Genomic DNA, 24,155 nt, shown 5'->3' on the forward strand with positions numbered 1-24,155 from the left:
AAATTCTGACTCTAGCGTCACACTTGTGTCACGGCCATGCCTTTTAGGAACATTTTTTTCTTTCTTATAATACTTTTCAGGATAGGTCATTGAGTATATTGATCCCTTGAAAGAAGAATGCAAAACAAACAGTAGCTCCGACATCCAATTGTGTAACTTATCAAAGTTCAGGGTCAACGCGATACAGAGTCCAAACAGCTGAAAATACCTACTTGCGACTATTTGAATAATATTAAATATTATTTTAAATATAAGTAGGTATTTCAGTAATTTGAACAAATTCACAGAATGTGTATCCTTCATGGATAAAATACATACTTGTGTTGGTTCATCATCCTGTTTATTTATTACCGCTCTATTATGCAAGGGCATTATAGGCATGTGCTTACTTGATTGGTCAGATAAAGAACATCTATTATGTATTTCAGTATTTTTTCGCATGTCACGAACATATGGGACAAGTGGACTCGGGTATCACGAATGAAGTAGTTTCGTGTTAGATGGTATTGTTTCATCACGACCCATCACGTCCCCACTGCTGGGGCACGGGTCTCCTTCCAATGAAGGAAGGGTTTAGGCCTAGTCCACCACGCTGGCCAAGTGCGGGTTGGTGGACCCCAACACAAGCAAGCTTGTGCTGAGAGAGTTGTCGGGTAAGTGGGCAACCCGACTGTCAGATGTTTTCAAGCCGCCCGAAGGCCTCTGACTAGGCTAGGCTAGGTATTGTTTATTCATATCCATCTCCTCGGCAGAGGGAAAGAGAGATCCAATTTGCATTGTGAAATACTTTGTATACCCGAGGTATGTCTGTGCCTAGATTTAAACCCAGCTCAAAATATTATCTTGCCCAAAATATACGAAAACTTCAGTTGGGAACAACGACTTAAAAATTGTGTTTTTAAACTTGCCTTAGTTATAACTTTCTTTTTAGTACGTATTTTTAATTATGCCGTCGTGTATTTTTATGGACTTTTGAAATAATCTGGAACCTGGAACCCCTTTATTCCTGAAAAGGCGAAATTTTGCTAAATTAAAACTCGTAAATAAATGGTAAATTATTTTCGCGACACGTGATACGCGTAACTATCCGTATGATTGCAAAGGCAAAACTATTTTATAAATTATATGTAGGTTACCAACAGTTTATAACAAAGACTGAAAAAAGTGAAAACCTAATAAACTGAATTTAAAACCATAGCGCACCGCATGTAATGCATCTAATGGGGCTAGGTATACGCTATACGCGCATGTAAGCTTATTTTAGTCCTTAAGGTCTACGTTGTTCTATGTTAACGGTTGTCAGTTTTTCCGCCGGATTACGTAATCGATTGGAAGGCCATTTGATTGGTGGGCTGCATCGCTGCCAGGGTTTCAATTGGTTCTCGGTACCGTCAACACTTCTCTCTCATTCGCGCACATATGACGCGTGACATTGACATGATTTTATCATACCCTATACATGGAAGTAATAATACAACAGGAATGCGCACTGCACCAAAAAAACGAGCCGACAGAGATAGTCAGCACGGAGCCCTCCATCTCTTTCTATTTTTGGTGACCATAATTTTAGGTAATTCATGAGACATCACTTCTAATCTATCATGTCGCGAATAGGTGTCGATGGTCTCAAAGTCACCTATTATTCGAATAATTCGATTGCAATGTAGGTACGAATGTATTTTGGTGATATGACAATTGAATAAACAAATGGGGTGAAGGTAAAATTTGTATAGATGTGTTGTTGCAGCGCAAACTGCAATGTAATATTGATATGTTATTTTTCCATATCAATTAGATATTCAAAAGGTTTGAACTAGCAACAACAATCTGTCTTTTTACCAAGTTGTACTAAGATGGACTGGTTTTAATTAAAGAGTTAGGATTGGCGTAAATAATAAGATGAGCGAAATCAAACAACACACATTTACAACACATAAGTATAATACAATGTATAATTATTGGATTGTATTACATTGGCAGGAAAGCTGAAATTTGGGAAAATATAATTTTAAGTAAATAAAATTAAGTTGGTTGTAGTGTTGACAAGAAAGTGTCAAAACAGGTTAACATTAAACGCAACTATGTAAGTACCTAAAACCTGTTTACTCTGTGGGTGTTCCGTTTACATAGTCTAGTTGATGAAAATCATAAGATTTCAAAAAAAAATATCTCAACCTAAGTGCTTCCGCCGGTTTCAAGCTTGATAAATTATCTTATAATACTCATATCTATCACAAAAAAAATCAACAGCTCATAACTCTTTACCAGCCTTATAAGATAACAGCCACAATAATAATGATACTTAGGTATAAAATAAAACAAAAAGTTGAATGAAACAGGTCCTAATTAATGGAAAGTGATTCAAAAGTACGAATGAATGGTCACCCTAACCATAACGTCTCTCACAACAGTATAAACGTCATCCGTCATCTTGACAACTTCGGTCTTGTCGTAAAGTATTTAGAAAAACTACCAATATTTTTTATGAAATTATTATTCATACAAATACCAAATATTTAATTAAAATTACATGTTTATAATGATTTATTATTAATTTGTTTTGGAAAATGGTATGATATACAGTAGTCTATGAGTTAATTTCATATTTTTTTTGCATAGCTCTCTTTGTACAAAATCTACTAAAGTTTACACAACTAAATCCTGGCAATTGTTAGAAAGAGAGGAAGGGCTCTGTGGTAACCCTCTCTATCGGCTCGCGGCCTCTTTCACTTCAAATATAAATCTTAAGGTGAATTCATTAGGTCTATTTTTGTTTGCATCATTTTGGTGAGTGCGCATTCCTGTTGTATTATTACTTCCATGACCCTATATCAGAGAAAACTTCGAAGATGTGCAAGGTATCTTGTAGTGTATCTCGAATTCGATACTATGTGTTATGATTATGATATCATTTTTATAAATTGGTTAAAAATAAATCAAGATTGTTTACCGAAGAACCTATCCAGCTTTATTTCAATTTCAAATTCATTTATTTCAGATATAAATATGCATAAAAAATGTTAGTAACAATTTATGTACCAAAGTGTCACGTTGGAGATACATGATACGATAAATCTTTACGATCAGTCTGCACACTTTTTAATAGTACCGGTAGTTCCTGATCCAAGTTATCCAAATATTATTATGTACTTATTCTTGTTTACTTTAAGAATACTACTTTACACATCTTCTGAAATTGTATATACTCAGGGTGATACCAAAGTGGTCAATCCTTACTAAGCCAAAAGAGGGTGACTCAGGGGAGTCAGGGAGTCTGCGGTTTTCTAATGATTTTGCCGTCTAAATCAATTTGAACTGTACTAGGTATCTAAAATATTTGTTTTGAGCAGCATTCTCTTGGTTTAGAAGAATACAATTATGACCGTGAACTTGAAGTTTCACTACTTACGGTCATAGCGTGATATTTTACGGTTATACGAGGTAGAGTAAGGAAGGGATCAACATGCTATCTTATCACAAGATATACTTATGTATTTTAGTGGTAATGACCTAAATAAGAGTTTATTCTTTCATGGATGAGTCATAATCACCATTAATCTCATTTTGTACCGGAGTTTAATGTTTTTATTTTAGTTCGCTAATAAGCATGAGATGATGATAATAAAGTGTATTGTCTTTTTACTTAGTGTTTAATAAACGTAAGTATAAGTTGTTATTCATGAGCTCAGACGTAGGTGTAACGACACAGCTAAGCTGATGAAAGGACATTGATCTTTATGAATTCTGAAACTATATGTATGAGGGTAAAAGTCAATAATAATAATAATAATAATAAATAATATATGTAGGTACTTACCTACAATTTCGGGCTTCATTGTACAAAATATTGCAAAAATATTTTAAAGAGTAGCCCTATTGTGTCTTCACAATAAATTATATGCACACGGCTTTTTATTGAGTTTTATTCATACTTCATCAAAAACCAATATAAGTGAAAATTTTATTGGCTACATTTTATATAGGTATTTCCTATGGTAAACATTATGGTACCTAACCTACTGCTACTGCGTTTCCCTCTCGCTGTGAAAACTGTAGGTAGGTATTACACGACAAAAAATAAATCATGAAAAATTATAACTAACATTTTGTTATGCTTGAAAGGCGATTGGATCTTGAATGTTCAGATATGATTCATCAACACCGGCTCTACGGCTCATCATCACGCTTCCCATTATCATCGGAGGATTTTATAAACCTTTGCATTGATTAATTGATCTCATAGAATCAACCAATGGTACTCGTATTATAACGGAAACGATGACATTTCCTATCAAATAATTGGTAACATTGGGACATGCTCCATTGTGCATGTCCCCATTGAGTTGAACTGTTTCATTAATTCATTATTGAGAATCGCGGATTCTGCTATATGTTTCTAATTATGAGCGCACCACCATACTTGCGACAACTTTCTGGACACTCGCGAAGACGTATTAACAATAGTTTTAAATCAGTTTTATAAGGTATTTGTGATCTCAAAACTCAGCGTTCAACAAATTACTTTTATTATTATAGCTTGATGTGTAATGTATTACACTTTCATACCTTTTCGTTAAAAATATCATACAGTTTCCGAATTTATACTTTAGAGTAGGTACAGGACCACGCATGATTATATTACGATGACTATACTCCCAACAACCAAATTCCTACAAAATTTACCACAAACACGTAATCCTTCCAGAAAGAACCTCTCGATCCCGGGCGCGTTCGCGGGCGTGGAGCTGGACCGCTGCTCCCGCTTCGAGCGCAACTGGACCGAGGTGGCGCTGACGCTGGCGCCGCCCGACAACGCCACCCCCGTGGTGCCGTGCGCCGGCCGGGAGTTCCTGCTGGGGGACATCCCCTATCACACTGTCGTCAGTGAGGTGAGATAGAGTTCTGATATTGGCTTTCGTACAACGCGAACTCGGGTGTACCCTCATTCATGCTGGGGCACATACCCTATCACACTGTCGTCAGTGAGGTGAGGAATTCTGGTATTTACCTTAGGCTGTTGGCGGAATGGCACGCCATTTTCCAGCGTCTCGCGTGCATATTCCACGGGTTACAATGAATACTAGTATGAACGCGTGCGGAGCAATCCCGCGTGCGTGATCAAATCCGCATGCTATTATCAGTGAGGTGAGCAGTTCTGATATTTGTCTTTGACGCTTTCATTATTATGTCCGGGATCTGAAAAAGTTCTTATGTCCTGTGACCTTATCCTATTTATAAATATGATAGAGCTACCTACATATTGATGAATATATGAATATAATATGTAGGTACTTACTTGTACCTAATGCGGCAACACTATTTAATAAAATAAGGCACAATACCTTGTGTATTTTACATTTACTTATTTTTGTCATAAAAACTGCAGGTTAACATGTTTTATGGTATATTGGAGTAACAATAGTTAAAGCAAACTACTTATGTATAATAGAAGTCTACGTCAAAGTCTACGACAGCTACCAGATAAAAGACAAATAATATTAATACCTGAGAAATATTTAAATTAGTATTTCTAGTTTTTTTTTCTATAATCCCCTCGATTAGTCATAGTCGGCATGTGACAAGTTTGGAAATATATTTACATAACATTATAATTTCTTATATTGGGCTATAACCATAGAACAACGCGGACTCGGGTGTACCCTCGGGAAGCGTCATGGCGATCTTTCTTGATACAAAAAAGTCTGCCAATTTTTGCGGGGGGAAATTTTACCGTTTACCATGATTATGTCTCATGGGACATATCATTATGAGTTTTAATTCCCAGCAATAAGGGTTACGTGAAGTGACATTTAATAATGAACACAGTGTCTTCATTTTTCTTGCCAATGGATGTAACAATTATCGATAAGTGTTATCGATGAATTCGAGAACATGGGTTAGAAATACTAATTTCAAATTAATTAGGTATACCTAGTTAAATTTCATTAGGAATGATTAATAAACGAAGTCACCCGCTTTTCGCTGTACATTTATACTCAAGTGATAGGACGCGAGCCGTATCGCCGTTTTTGAATGAGTACAATGCACTGAAGTTGTCGAGTAAGTGGGCAACCCGACGGTCAGATGCTTTCAAGCCGCCCCTTCGGGCGGCCTCTGACTAGGCTTAACGACTGCTGCCGAAGCAGCAACCGGGACCCACGGCTTAACGTCCCGTCCGAAGCACGGAAGCGTCCAGAAAAGAACCATTTGAAATCGGTAACTCATGCTGTACCTACCAATAGCTGACCGTGTCAGTTGTTGCTTAACCTCAGTGATCAGTTACGATTACTGAAGCCAATTCGACTACGGACGCTTCCCAACTATGACCTTTTTTGTCGATTAATACATATCTACATACCGGTACATCACTATTGCATTTTTTGACATTGGTTGCTAGGAAACAGCTAATAACAATAAACCATGACCCGATCTGTGATCAAATCCGGAATCCGGATATTCTATGAATTGAAGCTGTCATTTTAGTATGTAAACAAATCATTTTCTATGAAACGAACGCTTTGCCAACTAGATTGAGTCTAGTGAAAATTGAGATTGCAACTAGTTTTTATAAATCGGTGGGCCTTTCTGGCCTACCACCCCGCCAGAGGGGAACGTCTGCCTATTTCGTCTCCAGACCATTCATACTCAATGGCTATAACATCTATAACTCATTACATTGTCAAACTGACGCAACTATTAACCGAGAATTATTATGTATCTAAAACAAGTGAGAATCGTGAATCTGTTAAATTTCAAGCGTTAGATCAAAAATTACAATTGTCATAAATGATGATGGGCACCAATGTATGGAAGCTGGGACCATCTCCAATAGAAATGAGTGATATGTCGTTGAAAAGGTATTTTTTGCAGAATATGAATAACGAAAGCGGCAGTCCTGATTTACTGTCCAATTAGAATAATTGTACCTTGAAAGTTTTTATATTTTATTTCTGTAATTTTAATGTTTTTGTTATTTTTTCACATTCATTATTAATTTTTATAACAAAATGATCATCATTCATTATAATATTATATTTGTTTATTATCTCAGTCAATAAAACCACTTGAAAGTAATTTCTCCCATTTTAATAATACGTGTTTACGTGTATTACGCCCTAACTGTCATCAGTAGAGCGATCCGGAAAAAACGCAGCACATTCTATTCGATAGTCTATTCGAAAGTGCTGTCAACCTGTCAACAGCAAAATGGCGGTGTATAGATTTGCGAAAGTTTGACAGCTATCATTCCATAGGTCATTGTCAGAATAATATTGTGTACTCTGTGGTCATTTCATTCGAAAGGTAAAAAGTGTTCGAAAGTGCTGTCAAGTTGACAATAGTCGCACTCGCATTCGATTCTATTCGTTAGCTCGAATTTTCGTGATACGGGTACTGGAGAGAGAGTGCAATGCAATAGAAAAATACTTCCTTCTGACGAATATATTTCAAAATGGACAACTTATACGGATTTGTCGTCATTATATTTTTTTGCTAACTTGAAAAGAGCGATCGAACGATGTATGTCTAATCTTTATTGGACATAGGTCCCAAAACGCCCATTGTCATTTGATAAAATTAAAAATATAATTTAATTTTATGCTATAAGATATACATCCATTTCTTTTCCACCCCCAGAACCTAGAGGTCACTCTCTAAATCGACGATCAAATGACCATGAATTGTCACGAAATAGGCATGCTTAATACAACGAGATAGAGCCGTGGATTAGAGAGTGACCCTCTATGTTTTATACCGGGTGTTCCAAATAGGGTATACCTACGTGTGCTTGATGTTATATCTAATGCCCGAAAATGAAATCAGAATGTCAAAATATGCGGAAAAAACAATCATTTTCCATAGTAAAAACTTACGTAATCAACAAAGTTTCTATGGAAAATATTTTTTTTTGTCGCGAATTTTGACATTCTGATTCATTTTCCGGCTTAGATATAACATCCTGTACACGTAGGTTTCGGCTTAGTATGGTGATGATGATGACGTCTTCCATGCCGATGCGGCTACAGCGACTGCTTCTTGTTACTTAGGCTTAGTATACCCTTTTTGCAATACCCTGTATAAATTTTGCTCAACTGTGTGTTCCAGCGCGACTGGGTGTGCGAGTCGGCGGGGTTCGGTCCGCTGGCGCAGGCCATCTTCTTCGCGGGCTCCTTCGTCGGCGGCATCCTGTTCGGCTGGCTGGCCGACACCTACGGCAGAGTGCCTGCTTTAGTCGGTAACTATAGGTTTAATCTATTGTTTTTATCCAACTTTGAACTTAGGGTCTTTTAAAACGAGCCTGTCGAGAATCAATTTCAGAATAGTCAAGAAAATGCACAGACATTACGAGTAAATATGGGTCATGGGCTCATGGAGTCAATGAAAGGAGTCTCCCGATTGACGTATCAACTGTATGTCCGGCTGTTGAAGACTGATAAGAATACGTGGACTGATAAGAATGGTGGACAACACTGAAAAGAAGAACTAATCACACAACATAATATGTGATTAGTTCTTCTTTTCAGTGTTGTCCACCAACCCGCACTAGGCCAGCGTGGTGGACTAGGCCTAAAACCCTACCTTCATTGGAAGGAGACCCGTGGCCCAGCAAAGGGGACGTAATGGGTTGAGTGTGATGATGATGATGTTCTTACCAGTTTCTTTCAAATGTTCCAGGTTCGAATCTGATCGGGTGCGTGGGCGGCGTGGCGAGCGTGTTCACGACGGGGCTGTGGGACTTCGCCTTCTGCCGGTTCCTCGTCGGCATGTCGTACGACAGCTGCTTCATGATGATGTACATACTTGGTAACTTACTTTAACTTCATTTCTTGCTTACATTTTGTTTTGTAGTTATCGTCAATATACTTGACATCTCTAGCTCTATCTCTATTAAAAACGAAAGACCGAGAGATGCCATGTACCTAATGTGTAGGTAGTGGTGGTGAGCACAGGCTAATTGCGCTCTGAAACTTAACGTTCTGTAGCCTCTTGAGTCCAAATGCTGTCCACAAACTTTTTAGTTTTAATTATTTAGTAAGTAGGTATTAATATTGAAGTTATAATATGTTTACGTTTAAATAAAAATATCCTAGAGTAAAAAAAAAACACAAACTCAATCTCAAACTACATAAGTAGTTGTGAAAAAAAAATGCCAACCATGTTTTATGTCGATGCCTTTAAAATGACGGAAGACATCTATTAATTCACGTCAATCTACTAGTTAACTATTGGTAAGTAGCTCTAAATTGTAAATTGACAATTGTATTGTTATGTAAGTAGGTAGGAGTAGCTGTTTGTTGTGAATTATTGCATAACTTGGTACTATTTCTAAATAGTTATTTGTACCTGTACACGTAATCCTCTTATCTCAATAGGTAATATGTATTTGCTGTACTGATTAGAAGCAACTTGTTGCATTTTATTACCAAGGTCTTACTTAAATTAGATACTTAGTAGCATCTTTGTATATAGCAGTCAGGGTCAAATCTAGTCCACCACTTTTTTCAGAAACAAAAAATTTAGGGTACACGATAGAAGTGACGCATCCTTGATCCTTATGTTTATTCCGCTCGTCAATAATATTCTTCGTTTCCAGTTCTAGAATACGTCGGTCCCCGGCACCGCACGTGGGTGGCCAACATGTCGATAGCGCTATACTTCGGCGGCGGCTGTCTGATACTGCCATGGCTCGCGCTGTGGATCGGCGACTGGCGCCGGCTGCTGCTGGTCACGTCAGCGCCCATGCTGACTGTACTGTTTGCGCCGTTACTGGTACCTGAAAGTGCTAGGTATGTATCTATCGATGGTTGTAAGTAGTTACTCTGTGGCACGGTCATGGACCTTCATGTGTGTCTGCTGCTGCCGTCGCTCGATTGGTGCCGTTCGTGAAAGTGCTAGTTGTGTACCGATGGATATGCTTAGCGTACTCCGATTATAGGTATCCATACATACGCAAAAGGTACATACATATATGATATTTAGCGATGAGAGTGAACCCTATGCACAAAAGGGTCTCTTCAGACCTTGGCCAGCATTTTCAGATAATAATAATAAAATAGCACCGAAAACATAGAATTGTTCCGGATAAGGTCTTATGTCTCTGGGTATAATTACTAATAACTACTATAACATAGGTCTCTGAAAAGGAGCATTTCAACACTCTGTTGTCGGCCTTCTTCATTCAATTTAATAATGTACCTAGTGGAATAGTATTTAAAATCATAAATCATTCCAAAGCAGATTAAAAAAACTAACAGATAATTTAAATGATTGATGATTACAGATGGCTCGCGTCAAAACGTCGTGTTAACCAGGCAGTTAAAGTACTCAGAAGATTTGAACGAGTCAACGGTACAAAGATACCACAGGATGTAATGGATGAATTCATTGTAAGTTCATATACGCACGAATATTATATTTAAGCTGCTTAAGACCTTATTTTTTACTGCAAAACATTTATTTATATGTAAAGTTATTTACATGTAAATGACCAGCAGTGGAGAATTACCGGCTAATTGATAATAACGATGAAGTAAACAAACTTTACGATGACTTTTATGTGTTACTCAATACTCGGTGTAACGTTTACATTCGATTTTAATTTTCAGGTGTCTTCCCGGCAAACAAGGCAAACGGATGAGAGTATGTTAGCTTTATGCAAGAGTCCACAGCTTCGCTTGATGATGACCTTCTTGATACTTGTGTACATGGCATGTGCTATAGTTTTTGACGGTCTTGTGCGAATGTCTGAATCTTTAGGCTTGGACTTTTTCATTACTTTTACGCTAACTTCAGCTACTGAGATTCCATCAGTTACGTTGCTGGCGATAGTTCTTGATAGGTAAGATATTTTATACATTATCATTATATGGAAGGAAACTAAGAATACACTGTAATAAACAAAAACATTTGACTTCTTTTAAAACATTGCATATTTGCAGGTGGGGGCGACAATGGTTAACTTGTGGGCCCCTAGCAACAGCGGGCACGTTATCTCTCATTGCAGCATTTGTTCCACGAGGTAAAGGATCGCTTAATTTAATTTTTTTCGAATTTGACTTGATCAAGAGATAATACCAAGTATAAGTTAATACAACATAGCTAATATTTTGTGTTGCATTAATAACTTGTTACTATCTGTTTATCTTTTGTATTTATGTATAATGGACTAAAGTGTATTGAAAAAGAACATAATTATTATAGGATAATACGGGTATCGAAGTAATTAAAGCATATTTCTCTATCTAGATGACATACTCCTGTATTCCCCAAATAATTCCAACTAAATCTTCCAACTTCCAGGAGTCCCGCAAGTGACGCTGGCCATAATGGCGCGGTTCTGCATCAACATGTCGTACAACGCGGCCATCCAGTGGGCCACGGAGCTGCTGCCCACCGGCGTGCGAGCGTCGGGCAGCTCCCTCGTGCACGTCAGCGGATACGTCGCCACCGTCGTCTCGCCGTTTGTTGTTTATTCTGTGAGTACTGGGTTGCGTTTGTTCTTGTGTTTTGTGATGTTGATGCCTGTGAATCTCTTGACTGGCTGTAGCGTACTGACATACTTACTACCACCACCAACCCGCACTAGGCCTAAAACCCTTCCTTCATTGGAAGGAGACCCGTGCCCCAGCAATGGGGATGTGATGGGTCGTAATACTTACTAAGGAGAAGATGGATGATGACGAATGTGATGGAAAGTGAAACAAATTAGAGGTTAAAATTCAATAGCAATAAAATTGCTTTACATAATAGGTATTTAGGTAATATTGATATCAGGCACCTAAGAAATAGTTGTTTTTTTTTTATAAACATCTGAACAATCCTGCGTACCGAATAAAAAAGAGAATCAGGGGTTATTCGTATATAACGACAAACATTTAAATTTCCTCATAAAAATAAAAAACCGACTGTTTCAGGAGCGCTACTGGCGCCCTCTACCGCTGCTGACGCTTGGCGTGATCGCGCTGCTGGCGGCCGGCCTGGGCGCGCTGCTGCCCGAGACCAACGGCCGGCAGATGCCGCAGACCATCGCGGATGGAGAACGGCTGTTTGCGGAGCATTCCATTTGCGGGTGAGAATTAACCAGCAATTAACCTGTAGCGTCTCGTAGTCGCGATATTGCGGCGAAACCATAGATGTGTTATGTGTGATCTCATATCATTCAATTAATTTTGCTCTCGCGAAAAGTCGGTACAGCTATGCTCCTCTGTATACCCCGCAAGGGACGGTAGTAGCTACAAGTCGTGAGTGTGTGTGAAGAGCGTGTTACTTCTGCAATGAAAAGATGAATGGATTACAAAATTAAATCGATGCCAATATAAGTGTGTTCTATTGTTTACAGTAAACCAGAAAGAGAAGATGCGGAGGATAAATGGGTGACTTCTGAAGAGGACAAACAGGATAAACTGGTGACGTAGTACTTATGGGAAAATGAAGAGATTGGGTTTGACTAACTACCTCATGGTAGGTTTACCACAGTATACAACAATTCAACGATACACAAGAACATAATTACGGTTAAAATTACAATTGGATAAAAAATAAGTTTAAGGTTGTGACAAAAGACTGCAGAGTTAAAAGAAATATGGTAGATTGGCGCTGTGAATCAAGTGGGTTATTCGATATAATGCTAAACCTAGTGCTGCCATTTGCAATAATGTTTCACCGCTACGGCAATCCTTGTTGTTAATTATATTGCACCCCAATGTTAAAGTTGTGATAAACTATTCACTCACTATTGCCTATAAGTATAAGGAACCTTATAAATCGAGGCTAGAATTCATATTATTTCGGAATTCTATAGATACTTAATAGGTGTTGTTACTTCGATTATGTATAAAATAAGTTATATGGTGCTTGAAGTGTACTTATCGTTTGGAGTCTTCCTGATACCTATATACGTTACAATATTTTAATTAGCTATGTAATCGGTATATATTGGTACGTTATGAGTTTCAAAGGTTATTTAATGTAGATTACTTACATACTTTAGTATAGAAATATTTTAAAAGAAAACATTATAAAATTATTATTGTATGATATTTGACTGCGTATTAAGATAATGGAGTTTTTATGACTTCTATATCAATCGTTAACATATTAGTAAATTATTGTATGAACACAACGTAGCTAGGTAGTACGATTTAATCGCTTCAGAAATATATTTTTTCAACTTTATGTAGGCTCTAGTATACTACCTATGTAATAAAATGTACTTACACAAATTATTTTGGTATAATTAACATTTAGGATCTTTACTCACCCCAAGTACCTACACAGATTTTAAATTATATATGATACTTACTGAGTAGCCAAGGAGAAAAGTATACTTTGTTGATACCTAAATATATTACGAAACATAAATATATAGAACTTATCTAACATATCATAGGATAAAAGAGTTATTTACTGCAATCCTTGTGAATAAAAATAGATAGATAAAGAATGACAAGAAATTGATGATGTTAGTATGAGTAACAGTCGATTAAAGAAATAACTAAATAAATATAATAGTTGTTTTGAATTATACCTACTTACCTACTACTACAGTTCAGAAGTGTGAAGGTTTGAATCATAAATTACTTCTTAATAAATGTAAAATATTTTGATTGTTTATTTCAGTTCAGATGAAAATATGTCGACTAACAATTGTTTAAACTTGTCTTCGTCCATTGAGTACAAAATTCGTACGTTAGATGATTCTTTAGCTCCTAGGATGTTGGTATTCACTCCCCTTTCTTCACCTGTAATTTAAAATATATATAAGTAGGTATGTACCGAGTACTTAAAATTTTCTTTTTATCGTGTCGGTGACAAACACATGACCTAGACTAGTTGTCACTGTGGTGATAGGAACTAGTCAGATTAGCATCAGTAGTGATCATCCAGCGCCGAACGTCTGCAAGTGGCATGGCATTAAGGACCAAGTGGTGTTTTACTCGTAAGGACGAAAGGTCTCTCGCGAACTCTTTTCATCGTTCATAATATTTAACTAATTTATTAATTAGTATTACTACTTCATACATAAAATGTGAAGAGTTGGAATTCCCTGACACGCCGAGGTCTATGTATACCAATAGTGGTATAAAACGACACTAGATAAATCCTCACCACAGAGTATAATACTATTGTTCGAGTACTTCATCTCCGTCACCACGGCCTCGTCCAACACGACCGCCATCACAGCCGGATCCAGCTGGTCCCACATGGCGTCTTGCATCATGGTGTAGTTCTCGAACGCGTTCAGGGCACGGACCGAATCCGTGTCTATGGTGCCGAGGATATTCAGCCGCCAGTCCTGAAGGATGAGATAAGGGGTGGTTAGAGGCAGACGAGGAAGGGAGTGGAGACTGCAAACAGGCAAGCCTAGCGTGGGATGCCCTACTGCCCGCTCGACCGACGACCTTAGACAAGTGGCCGTTGGTGGCGACTTTAGACTGGTTGCCTGTGGTGGCTGGATGAGGAAGGCCGAGGAGAGAATGTTGTGGCGCTGCTTGGGAGAGGCCTATGTTTAGCAGTAGAAGACTACGGGCTGATAATGGTGATGATGGCTAGAGGGATGCCACATGGCCGTTGCGTGTGCGTTGATGGTATACAGCTTCGTTGAGGCTTGTAATTTAACGTAAGTCCACATGTCCGATTCGTAGGCGAGACGAGATAAAACAATTAAAAAATATAAACAACTAGCTGTTCCCGCGCGCTTCGCTTCGCCTTAAAAAGTTTTCCCGTGGGAATTCCGGGATAAAAAGTAGCCTATGTTCTTTCCCAGGGTCTAGACCGTATGTATACCAAATTTCATCCAAATCCGTTCAGTAGTTTTGGCGTGAAAGAGTAACAGACAGACAGACAGACAGACAGACAGACAGACACAGTTACTTTCACATTTATAATATTAGTTAGGATTAGGATTAGAATAGATTTTTATGGCATCAGAATGCAATGCTATCACTGGTAGGTAAACAATCAAATTCCAGGTCAGTTATCAAAATCTATTAACGACGAACGTAGACCTTCCGATATTTAAATTGGATAAATAATTATGTATAATTCAGAGGTTGATAAACCGTATATCAAGGGTAAATTATCCTGTCCAGTTTACCAAGACCCTACTGTAAGGTCTATTGGTTACAGGTTTGGTAACAAATTAGGCAAGTATAGATACTCACTCTGCTGATATTGAGCGAGGAGTTGGTCTGTGAGAAGGGCACGAGCGTGACCCGGTCGGGAGAGGAACCCTGGACCACGGCGCGGTAACCCTCCACGTCCATGAAGGCGTTGAACTCTGGGTTCGGGTGATTTGCATCTGTTTGAGCGGGGAATAAGTCATGGGTAAGTAAGTCATTCAATAATAATAATCGTTGAAGAATTACATACATACACAGTACATAATATATGCTCACGACTTATTATAATCCCCGAAGGGGTAGTGAGAGGTGACTCGGAAGCGAAGAATTAAATGTATAGAAAGAGCGATAAATTCAGTTATGAGCAAACTTTTTATTCTGCCTCCGGAATGAATTTATACAGGGTGTTGTAAAAAGGGATACTAAGCACATAGGGGGTGACTCAGGGGGTCATTCCGAGAAACTGTTGTTCTATGAGTTTTGACAATTATTACTTAGGTACCTTTTATATGTCCTGCACCAACATAGATTTGGGCAAATCGTCCAATAACCAGGGGATCTATGCGCATCGCCAGCGCCAAGTTAGTGGCTGTGCCCAGCATCACCAGGATCAGATGTCCTGAAAACGTAAAAAAAGTGTAATGTAGAGACACATACTTAACTCGAAGATATAAAATAAAGTAGTTTTAATACCTACTTAGTTCCATTTGAAATATAACATGTTCATACAATGCCTGATTGTATACCTACTGAAAATCCAGACTCTAGTTTTTACCACAACGAAGTTAAAAGGGGGTTGAAAATGGCCTGAACTGCTTCTAATTTAGCTTGTCTTGGCTACCATGCTCTCAGATTTAAACCATGCCTTCAGCTTTAGATCTACTTGAAACCATTACACAAATACTTACCATCCTAAGTAGATTCCATCCCTCAAGCCATGTCCTGCAGTGGATTTGTTACTGGTTGTGCGTTGAACATGAAAATGTTCCAGTGACATATGGAACGGCAGCTAGAACTTATTAATTGCTCGTGAGTGCACATGCCTAACTCCCACCCGTCTGCACCCCTCACCTTCATACTTCTTGGACAGCTCAATGAGTGCCAGCGCGGCGTGCGTGTCCCGCGCCGCTATGGGCTCGAAGGTGGCAACCACTACACAAACACCATCCTAAATAGATAACTTCAGGTATAGTATACATGGCAATAACCGTCCAGCCATGGCCTACAGTGGATTACTGTACTGGTACGTTTATACAGTATGTCCAACTTCTACCGCTCACCTTCATACTTCTTGGACAGCTCAATGATGGCCAACACTGCGTGCGTGACCTGCGGCGCTATGGGCTCGAATGAGGCGCGGTAGTCCGTGTCCCCGAGCCCGTCGAGGCCGTAGTAGGGGCTCCCGGGGGGCGTGGTCACTAGTGAGGAGTTGGTGCCACGGTATATTGGTACCTGTGATATCGCGAGAAGTGGTGTTATTTAAAGTAATAAAGTATTGATGAAGTTTTTTTGCAGATGATATATATACAAATTACTTTAACTGGAAGATTGGATAAATCCCGCATGACCAATTGACCATGACCTGACAAACGCTATATCTACATTACACAGGTATATGGTATGTAGAATAAATAGAGGGGAGGCAAACCGCTGATGTATTTATGCCTAGTTTAGAGAGTTTACACGGTTAAAATCTTCAGTCTAAATGGTAGGTTGGTTGGTTCTTCAGTGATGATAGAGTGATTGAACAGGATGGTTTTAGGAGTATGTTTAAAGTAGGTACAATAATTTTGCTCCCGTGTGAAGACGGTGGGGTCCACAGTTAGCTATTATGAGCTATGAGTACATATGTATTACCAATAGAATATTTAAATCTAATTGAGAGCAAGCACGGGGTCAGTAATGGTTTAATTATCTAGTTGAAGGGTCAATTAGAGATAGTGATAGTGGGTATGATTGTTAAATTAATACATAGGTAGTTTTAACAGGGTTACCGGACTACTATGTCGGAAGTCACAGATCAGTAGTTCAATTCCCGGCTTTCTAGGACTACGTACAAAAACCATAAGTGCCATTACAGATAATGTTATGTTAAGTACTTAAATAATTAAAAAAAAAAAAATTATCATTATGCTAACCTCTCTCCTCTGTGCTATGTTGAGTATTCTTTGAGTGTTGTGAAATACTTGATCCTCTATCACATTTCCATGGGTTGTTGAGAGGCCGACAATTTCTGGCCTAAAATATAAAATCATCAATAGTAGGTAGGTAGCGTCTCACTGAAACAACGTGAAGTTCCTTGGCATTTTAAATCTTGTGATTTTTTTTAAAACGTGAATTTGAATCAAGAATATCTACCTCACACAGATTCATTCCTAATATTTTGTCACCGTTGCATGTCTTCCTTCACCCGTATGTTGTTATTAATACTTAATGTTTTAATATGGTGTTATAAACAATTCCTTACCCATTCCGATATTGCTCATGGAGCAGCGCCATAAAGATGGCCATGGCGTCGTCGGCGCCGCCATCGTGGTCTATTAGCAATTTAAATGCATTCTGCTTTGATCTGAAATTATAAACAGTATACTATTGTTATACAGGGTGTCCCTGAAAGTATAGTAACGAAACGTGGTTATACAAAAGGCTTAGCACGGGGTGGAAGACGCGCACGTTTTTTTTTAAATAAATGATTTTCACTCCACAGACTTTATGTCCGTGCCTTTTGAAGAGTTGTAATTTTTATGAGATAGTTTTTAATTCTTTTAGAGAAGACGCGCACATTAAGATGTGACAAAAGTTTTCCGCCGCACTCGCTCTCGCAGTGCTAGGCCTTCTGGGCACGTTTTAATAAAATTTCCAAAAGTGCAAGCACCTATCTAAAACGCTTTTGATGGCGGTACCAGTTTAGCTATCGAGCAACAATAATTCTGTAGTTGCCAGAAATAATATCCTAAATAATCCTGTTACGTTTGATTGATCCATACATTCAGGGACACCCTGTATAGAGGGTAGAATTACGTTCATAATAACATGCAGTGATTATCCCTAAGACAGGTCAGGGTAAGGGACGAAATTTGAGTACTTTAATTAAAGCTGAAGGACTTATCTGATCCATGGCGTAGGTACTTGAATTAAATCTTGAAATTGTTATCACCTTGTTAGTTTTAGTTTAGAGAGTAATTTAACGTTATAACTATTTACTCAGGGCAACCTATCTATTACTTATCTAGGTTGGGGCATGAATGTTGGCTGTGAAGTTTGGAGCGGTGATCGTTATTTTATAATTATTATCATATCGACGGTGGAAAGGCAAAATGGTTTAAGCGCCATGGCATAAAATGTTCACCAGAGCGATTTAAAGTTTGAAATTTTCGAAAAAAAATCATATCTCTGTTATTATTCTAGCTATGGCTTTGAAAATTAAAATACGTTAAATTGAAATAGTTTTCTATGTTATTCTGTATATAAAATGAATGTACATATTCTATTTACTGAAATAAGGGACATAAGACATAGGCATCTGAAATCTCAGTCAGGTAAAATTGGCTTAAACGACATTAACATTTTAATTAAATACAAGTAAAAACAATTTAAACACCAAGGAGATTTAACCATCACACCAGGATAATGTTTTATAATAATTTATGTTACTTTAAACATTCCATAAGAATGAATTAACCGCCAGACTAAGGCAATTTATATCTAAGATGAATGACTTAAAGAATAAATGAACTTATAATTGGACCTCAGAACTCGAGAACGGTTGAACCGATTTTGGTCTAGAAACATTTGTGGAAGTCCAGGGAAGGTATAAAAGGTAAGAAGGGTAGGGTAGGGTAGGGTAGGGTAGGGTAGGGTAGGATAGGGTAGGGTAGGGTAGGGTAAGAAGCGGTACCTGCGGGCCAGCTAGATTGAAAACAAAAAATTCATAATATCTCACCAAGTCGAGCAAAGAAGCGGCATGGCCGTACCTTTTCTCGAAGCATTATTTTATTATAAACTTTATTAACATATTGTTCACCGCGAAATCACTTTGAGATTGAGATCCAAGTGATCAGCAGGTTTACTTATTCATTAATTAATAATCATAATCCAATCGACATTTCTTCGTCCGTCTCTATGCCACCATTCTGTCACCGCCTTTGTCCACCTTCCGTCCTGCCTTCGAGCCAAGTTTCCTGCCGACTCCCATTTCAGTTCCATGACCTGCATACCGACGTCGAAGACTTTTGTCTTTTGGTGATTTACCACGCTGGGAATACGGTCTGTAAGCGAAATTCTTAACATGGATCGCTCCATAGCTCTCTGTGCAACTCTGATTCGGTGCACAGTTTCCTTGGTCAGCGTCCATGTATCGGCACCGTATGTTAGTGTGGGCAAGACACATAAGCAATTATCAATCCATAAGCAGCGTCGCTCGCTTTAAACTATCTGTCAGATTCATACAAGATACGCTAGATTTGATAAGCAAGCGACGATGCTTTAGGATTGTTAATGGCTAAGTTTTAGTGGTGGTAACCCCAAAGGACTATCACAATGTGAGTTGGGTCTCACCCGACAGCCGGACCGAGAACCAAATCGACCGACGATTAGTCGAAAATGGAGACACTTCTGGATGTTAGGAATAAGAGGGTTGCTGATGTCAATAGTGATCACCACTTAGTCGATGGAAAAATGTGCTTGAAGATAGCGGGAGTTTAGGAGCAGGCCACAAGATCTGCCAAAGGTGTCGTGTAAATAAGCTGCAGGACCCACAAGTTAGAAGAAAACTTCGTATCCAGATCGGCAACAACTGGCATCAAAGACGTGTTGTTAAAAATTTGCGAAGAAATAATAAGGCACAAGGAACACTTAAAGAATGAATGGATGTCTAAAGAAACATGGGATATGATCAACCATCAAGGAAGACTTAACGTCGAACTAGACGACCATTCTAAAGAAGCACTTGCGTACGAGTATTTTCTTTGTGAACTTAATATCAAAAGAAATTTATAAAAGGACAAACGCTGCTAGGGGTAACCCTATATCCAGCGATGGTCTCATCGGCTGCCATAGGAAACATGAAGGATCTATACAAAGCATCTTGAAGAACATTGCAACAAAACCCAGGATATCTCCTTGTTACTATGAAAGATTGACTTTCAAGATGGTATGGCCACATTGCCGAAGTTTTTAATGATCCTAACCACCACCTGGGGAGTTGGATGCAGAGGCAAATATACCAGGAGCATCTTGTATCTTGATGCATAATCGTAATCATTATGATTAATAAAATCGGCAGGTCTTACAGGCTAGTCAGAGGCCTTCGGGTGGCTTGAAAACGTCTGACAGTTGGGTAGCCCACTTACCCGAAAACTCTCTCAGCACAAGATTGCTTGTGTTGGGGCCCAATAACCCGCGCTAGGCCAACGTGGTAGACTAGGCCTAAACCATTCCTTCATTGGAAGGAGACCCGTGCCCCAGGAGTGGGGACGTAATGGTTCGTGATGAGATTTATGACTATCCTGCATCTTGACAGAAATTTAAATATCACAATTAAAATTACATTACATTACATTACAATTGACATTACTTTTGTATAAAAAGTAATGTCATGTTAATACAATACAAATATTTTACATTAAGAACCATATTGTCATAGAAAAAATATTTTATAAAAAATAAATATTTGGTTGGATCCTTTTAGAGAAACGTTAAAATTCCCTACTTGCATAGAAACAGCAATTTAGGCGAAAGGATCCAAGTGCATATTTATAACTCAATAAATATTAATTACAGCAACACTATTATTTAGAACCTGTGTAAAGAGTAATATAATAGATATCATAATTTAATGTAGTTATCGGTGATATAATCAAAAAATATTTACAGTTTTATACTGGCGAACGAATCTGAGTTTGTACCTACGTAATTACGCTGCGCACGCGGCGCCAACTGTCGCATAGACGCACGTCCTCTCCCAATGAACGTCCCGGCGGGGTGCTGAAGCGACACCTTTCCAACCGGTCCTATTTATATTATTGGCGTTTTCACACAATATCCTTCTGGATATAACAGCTTAAACACCATAGACCGCTTCATTGCGATTCTTTTGAATTGTTTTATATCACTTATATCAATTATCTACAAATCGCAAAAAGCTGCTTAAGTGCCAATTGTACCACTAAACAGATTTAGGTAAAGTTGTATTAACCGCCAAACGCCGCGAGTAAGGCTGACTGGTAAAATGGTTTAAGTGCCAGTATGGCTTCAAATTACAAAATTGTAAAATGTATTAAGTGATTTTATGTTATTTTTGACCAGAAGGCATTTTGTTTTATATCAATTACGCAATCAGGTAGGTCGCTTAAGTAACTAATGATACAAATTCACATTAGTTCAAAATGAATTAAGTCACAATGTTTTACTGTTTTAGTGAGGGTACAATGTTTTATATAACTTTAGTTTTGATCAAGTATGTTTGAACATACAAATGACAAAAAAAGTGGCTCTTAATACAAGAAAAAAGTATTAAGATTTCCAAAATCACCGTTGTCTTAAGCGCCAAAAAGTGCTCAGATCGAAACGAGACCCGCACCATTCGAAAGAGAAAAATCAGGCGATTCCAACGGTATATATAACTCATATTCGCCAAAAGTGGCGGATAATACATTTTGCCTTTCCACCGTCGATATTATTACTTATTTTTTTTAATAACATACAAAAAACTTACTAGAGAGGGTTTTATAAAATATTTTTTTAAATGTTTATGATGTTTCCGTCGTTAATATTTATTAAAATCTGTATAAACAAAGAGGTTGAATTGAAATTGAATAGGTAGTAAGTACCTACCTACAAACTGAAGATAAAGTAAATGAATTAATCGAATACATTAAATACGTAAAACATTTAACTGAAAACTGTAGACATATAGAGTAAACCGGTACATACCCATTTAAGCTAAGTGATACAGCTAATATAGGTATTAAAAGAATACCAACACCCAATACACAAAATCCAATATATTTGTACATTTTATCACAATTTTTTCAAACAAATAACTAAGAAACTTTAGAACTCCTGTGAGTAAGTAATTAAAGTAATTAGTTAATTTGACGTCATGTTTTACAGTTAACTAAATAACCACGAGCAAGACAAGACAAGACTGTTTGGACAAAGAAAGGGACTGATAGTGATTTTGTGTTTTGTGCATCAATGCTGTAGTAGGCAGGTAGTACATTGAGATTAAGTTAGCTACAAATACCACACCGTATTTTTGACCAATCACGATGCAACAAGGAGCATCGTGGTCAGCTTCACACCAATAGAAACATAATAATGTACCTGTTAGGTTTATTTTTAGAATGTTTTCATTCTTCCAGAATGTATTGTTGTGAAAGTGATATTCAATTGACTGACGAATTATACGATTCCTTACACAATGACGACAAACCCTAGAGTTTAGCTCAAATGTTAAAAAGTAGATCGGCTAAATCTTTATTTTTTGAGCTGAATTAATTTTATAACGGCACAAGCATCTATCAGAAGAAAAGCGCGCACTGTAAATATACATATACTGAAACGTTTAGAACAACTGAAGCCATTCATAATACTTATAAAGTATAAACCAATTTAATAAAAATATGAAATACCTAACAGCAGCATCTATGTTCTGAACCTGGAACTAGGGAGTGTGGTTCCTTCATAACAGGATAAAAAGTACAACAACCATGTACAGGATGGTGTTAATGAAAAAAACTAGAATTTATTTTTATAGAAGGGATTTTTCTTGAATACAATATAAACCTAAGAGTAAATCCTGAAAGATTCACCAAAACACACCAAGGCAAGGACGCTTTCTAATAAAACAATGGTATTTATTTATTTATTTATTTATTTATTTATTTATTTATTCTTTTATTGCACAATATAGGTATTCACTTTATAATAAGTTTTATTAATTAACAAGACATGCCACGTCATTACTGGTGTACCACACAAGTTCTTCTGAAAAAAAAGATTTGAAGTTCATAAATTAAAGTTTTAAACTACCGAATAAGAGCTGTCATGCACTCTGTACGATTAATTCAACGATATAGAGTGGTGCTTATAATGTGGCAAGTTACTTGGCGACCCTCCTTGCGGGGTGAAAGAAGTGGCGGGGGCGAGGTAGCACGACATGCTACACACGTAGAAAAGTGTGCCCGGATTAATCTCGCGATAGCTTGTAACTATTTCTGACGTAAGTAAAATTTTATTCTATGAGTGTTCCCGTAAATGTCATATTTAGTTTAAAATTTATAGTTTGACAGCATTAAAATTTGGATGTTTACCTTCAGAATATCTACCAATTTGAATTTATTTATGTAAAAGTGTTTTATTTTATAAATCAATTTCCATGTCACTTTCATGTTCACTCCCTGTTTGAACTTGTTCATCGTCGTCGTCATCCTCATCTTCATCATCGTTTTCATTAACTTCAATTATAAATCTTAGACAAAAACCAAAAAACATTATACATACTTTGAAGTATAATGTACTAGAGTACGCCAGTCATATTAGTTCAGTGTACACCTATAATATTTTATGTTTAATTTACATTAAATTATAAATAAACAATAACATACCTGTCCAATACATCGTCAAATACTCTATCAGATTTATAATATTCGTCTTAATTTTTTATGACATGGTCGTCACAATTTCTACACTTTTCAGGCGAATAATTAGAGAAAAGCAACTCTAAGTCTTTTATCTCTTTATCTAAGTTAGAGTCAATCGACGTTCTTGCGAGCTCGCCTTTCACGTACCGCCACACGAGTTCAATAGGATTTAATTCCGGGTGGTATGGGGGTAGGCGAAGCACGATATGACCATGTTCTTTCAAAATTTCATCAATTTTGTAATTTTTCTCTGTGTTTTGCTCATTAATTACTTTCATTAAATCACATAAATTTTGGTTGCTTTCCTAGTTACAAGAACTGACAACTGACGCACTGTCATATGGACTCTTCGTCTTTGTTGTTTACTTTTTCGTATCTGACTGCGCAGTAC

General features: G+C 37.6%; 2 protein-coding genes across 3 annotated transcripts in view; one reads left to right on the plus strand and one right to left on the minus strand.

The window, feature by feature from the left end:
* The window catches only part of LOC105386744 (solute carrier family 22 member 3), a 32,005-nt gene extending 18,844 nt beyond the window's left edge, over window positions 1-13,161 (plus strand). For both annotated transcript variants that reach the window (XM_011557368.3, XM_048625785.1), the window contains exons 3-12: window positions 4,706-4,889; window positions 8,104-8,233; window positions 8,674-8,802; window positions 9,593-9,785; window positions 10,280-10,385; window positions 10,605-10,837; window positions 10,938-11,017; window positions 11,299-11,474; window positions 11,913-12,067; window positions 12,338-13,161. In XM_011557368.3, the coding sequence (XP_011555670.3) occupies window positions 4,706-4,889; window positions 8,104-8,233; window positions 8,674-8,802; window positions 9,593-9,785; window positions 10,280-10,385; window positions 10,605-10,837; window positions 10,938-11,017; window positions 11,299-11,474; window positions 11,913-12,067; window positions 12,338-12,413 (1,462 nt within the window). In that variant the 3' untranslated portion in view covers window positions 12,414-13,161. The remainder of the gene's footprint in view (window positions 1-4,705; window positions 4,890-8,103; window positions 8,234-8,673; window positions 8,803-9,592; window positions 9,786-10,279; window positions 10,386-10,604; window positions 10,838-10,937; window positions 11,018-11,298; window positions 11,475-11,912; window positions 12,068-12,337) is intronic.
* A 424-nt stretch (window positions 13,162-13,585) lies between these two features.
* Window positions 13,586-22,307, minus strand: LOC105386745 (inosine-uridine preferring nucleoside hydrolase). The gene is made up of 8 exons (XM_011557370.3): window positions 22,053-22,307; window positions 17,587-17,688; window positions 17,258-17,357; window positions 16,400-16,571; window positions 15,622-15,738; window positions 15,162-15,298; window positions 14,107-14,293; window positions 13,586-13,739 (listed from the first exon to the last, which is right to left on the minus strand). The coding sequence occupies exons 1-8, from the start codon at window positions 22,133-22,135 to the stop codon at window positions 13,609-13,611; spliced, it is 1,029 nt and encodes a 342-aa protein (XP_011555672.3). The 5' UTR covers window positions 22,136-22,307; the 3' UTR covers window positions 13,586-13,608.
* Window positions 22,308-24,155: the final 1,848 nt, after the last annotated feature.

The sequence above is a fragment of the Plutella xylostella genome, chromosome 15 (genome assembly GCF_932276165.1).
Source record: "Plutella xylostella chromosome 15, ilPluXylo3.1, whole genome shotgun sequence".
Lineage (NCBI taxonomy): Eukaryota > Metazoa > Arthropoda > Insecta > Lepidoptera > Plutellidae > Plutella > Plutella xylostella.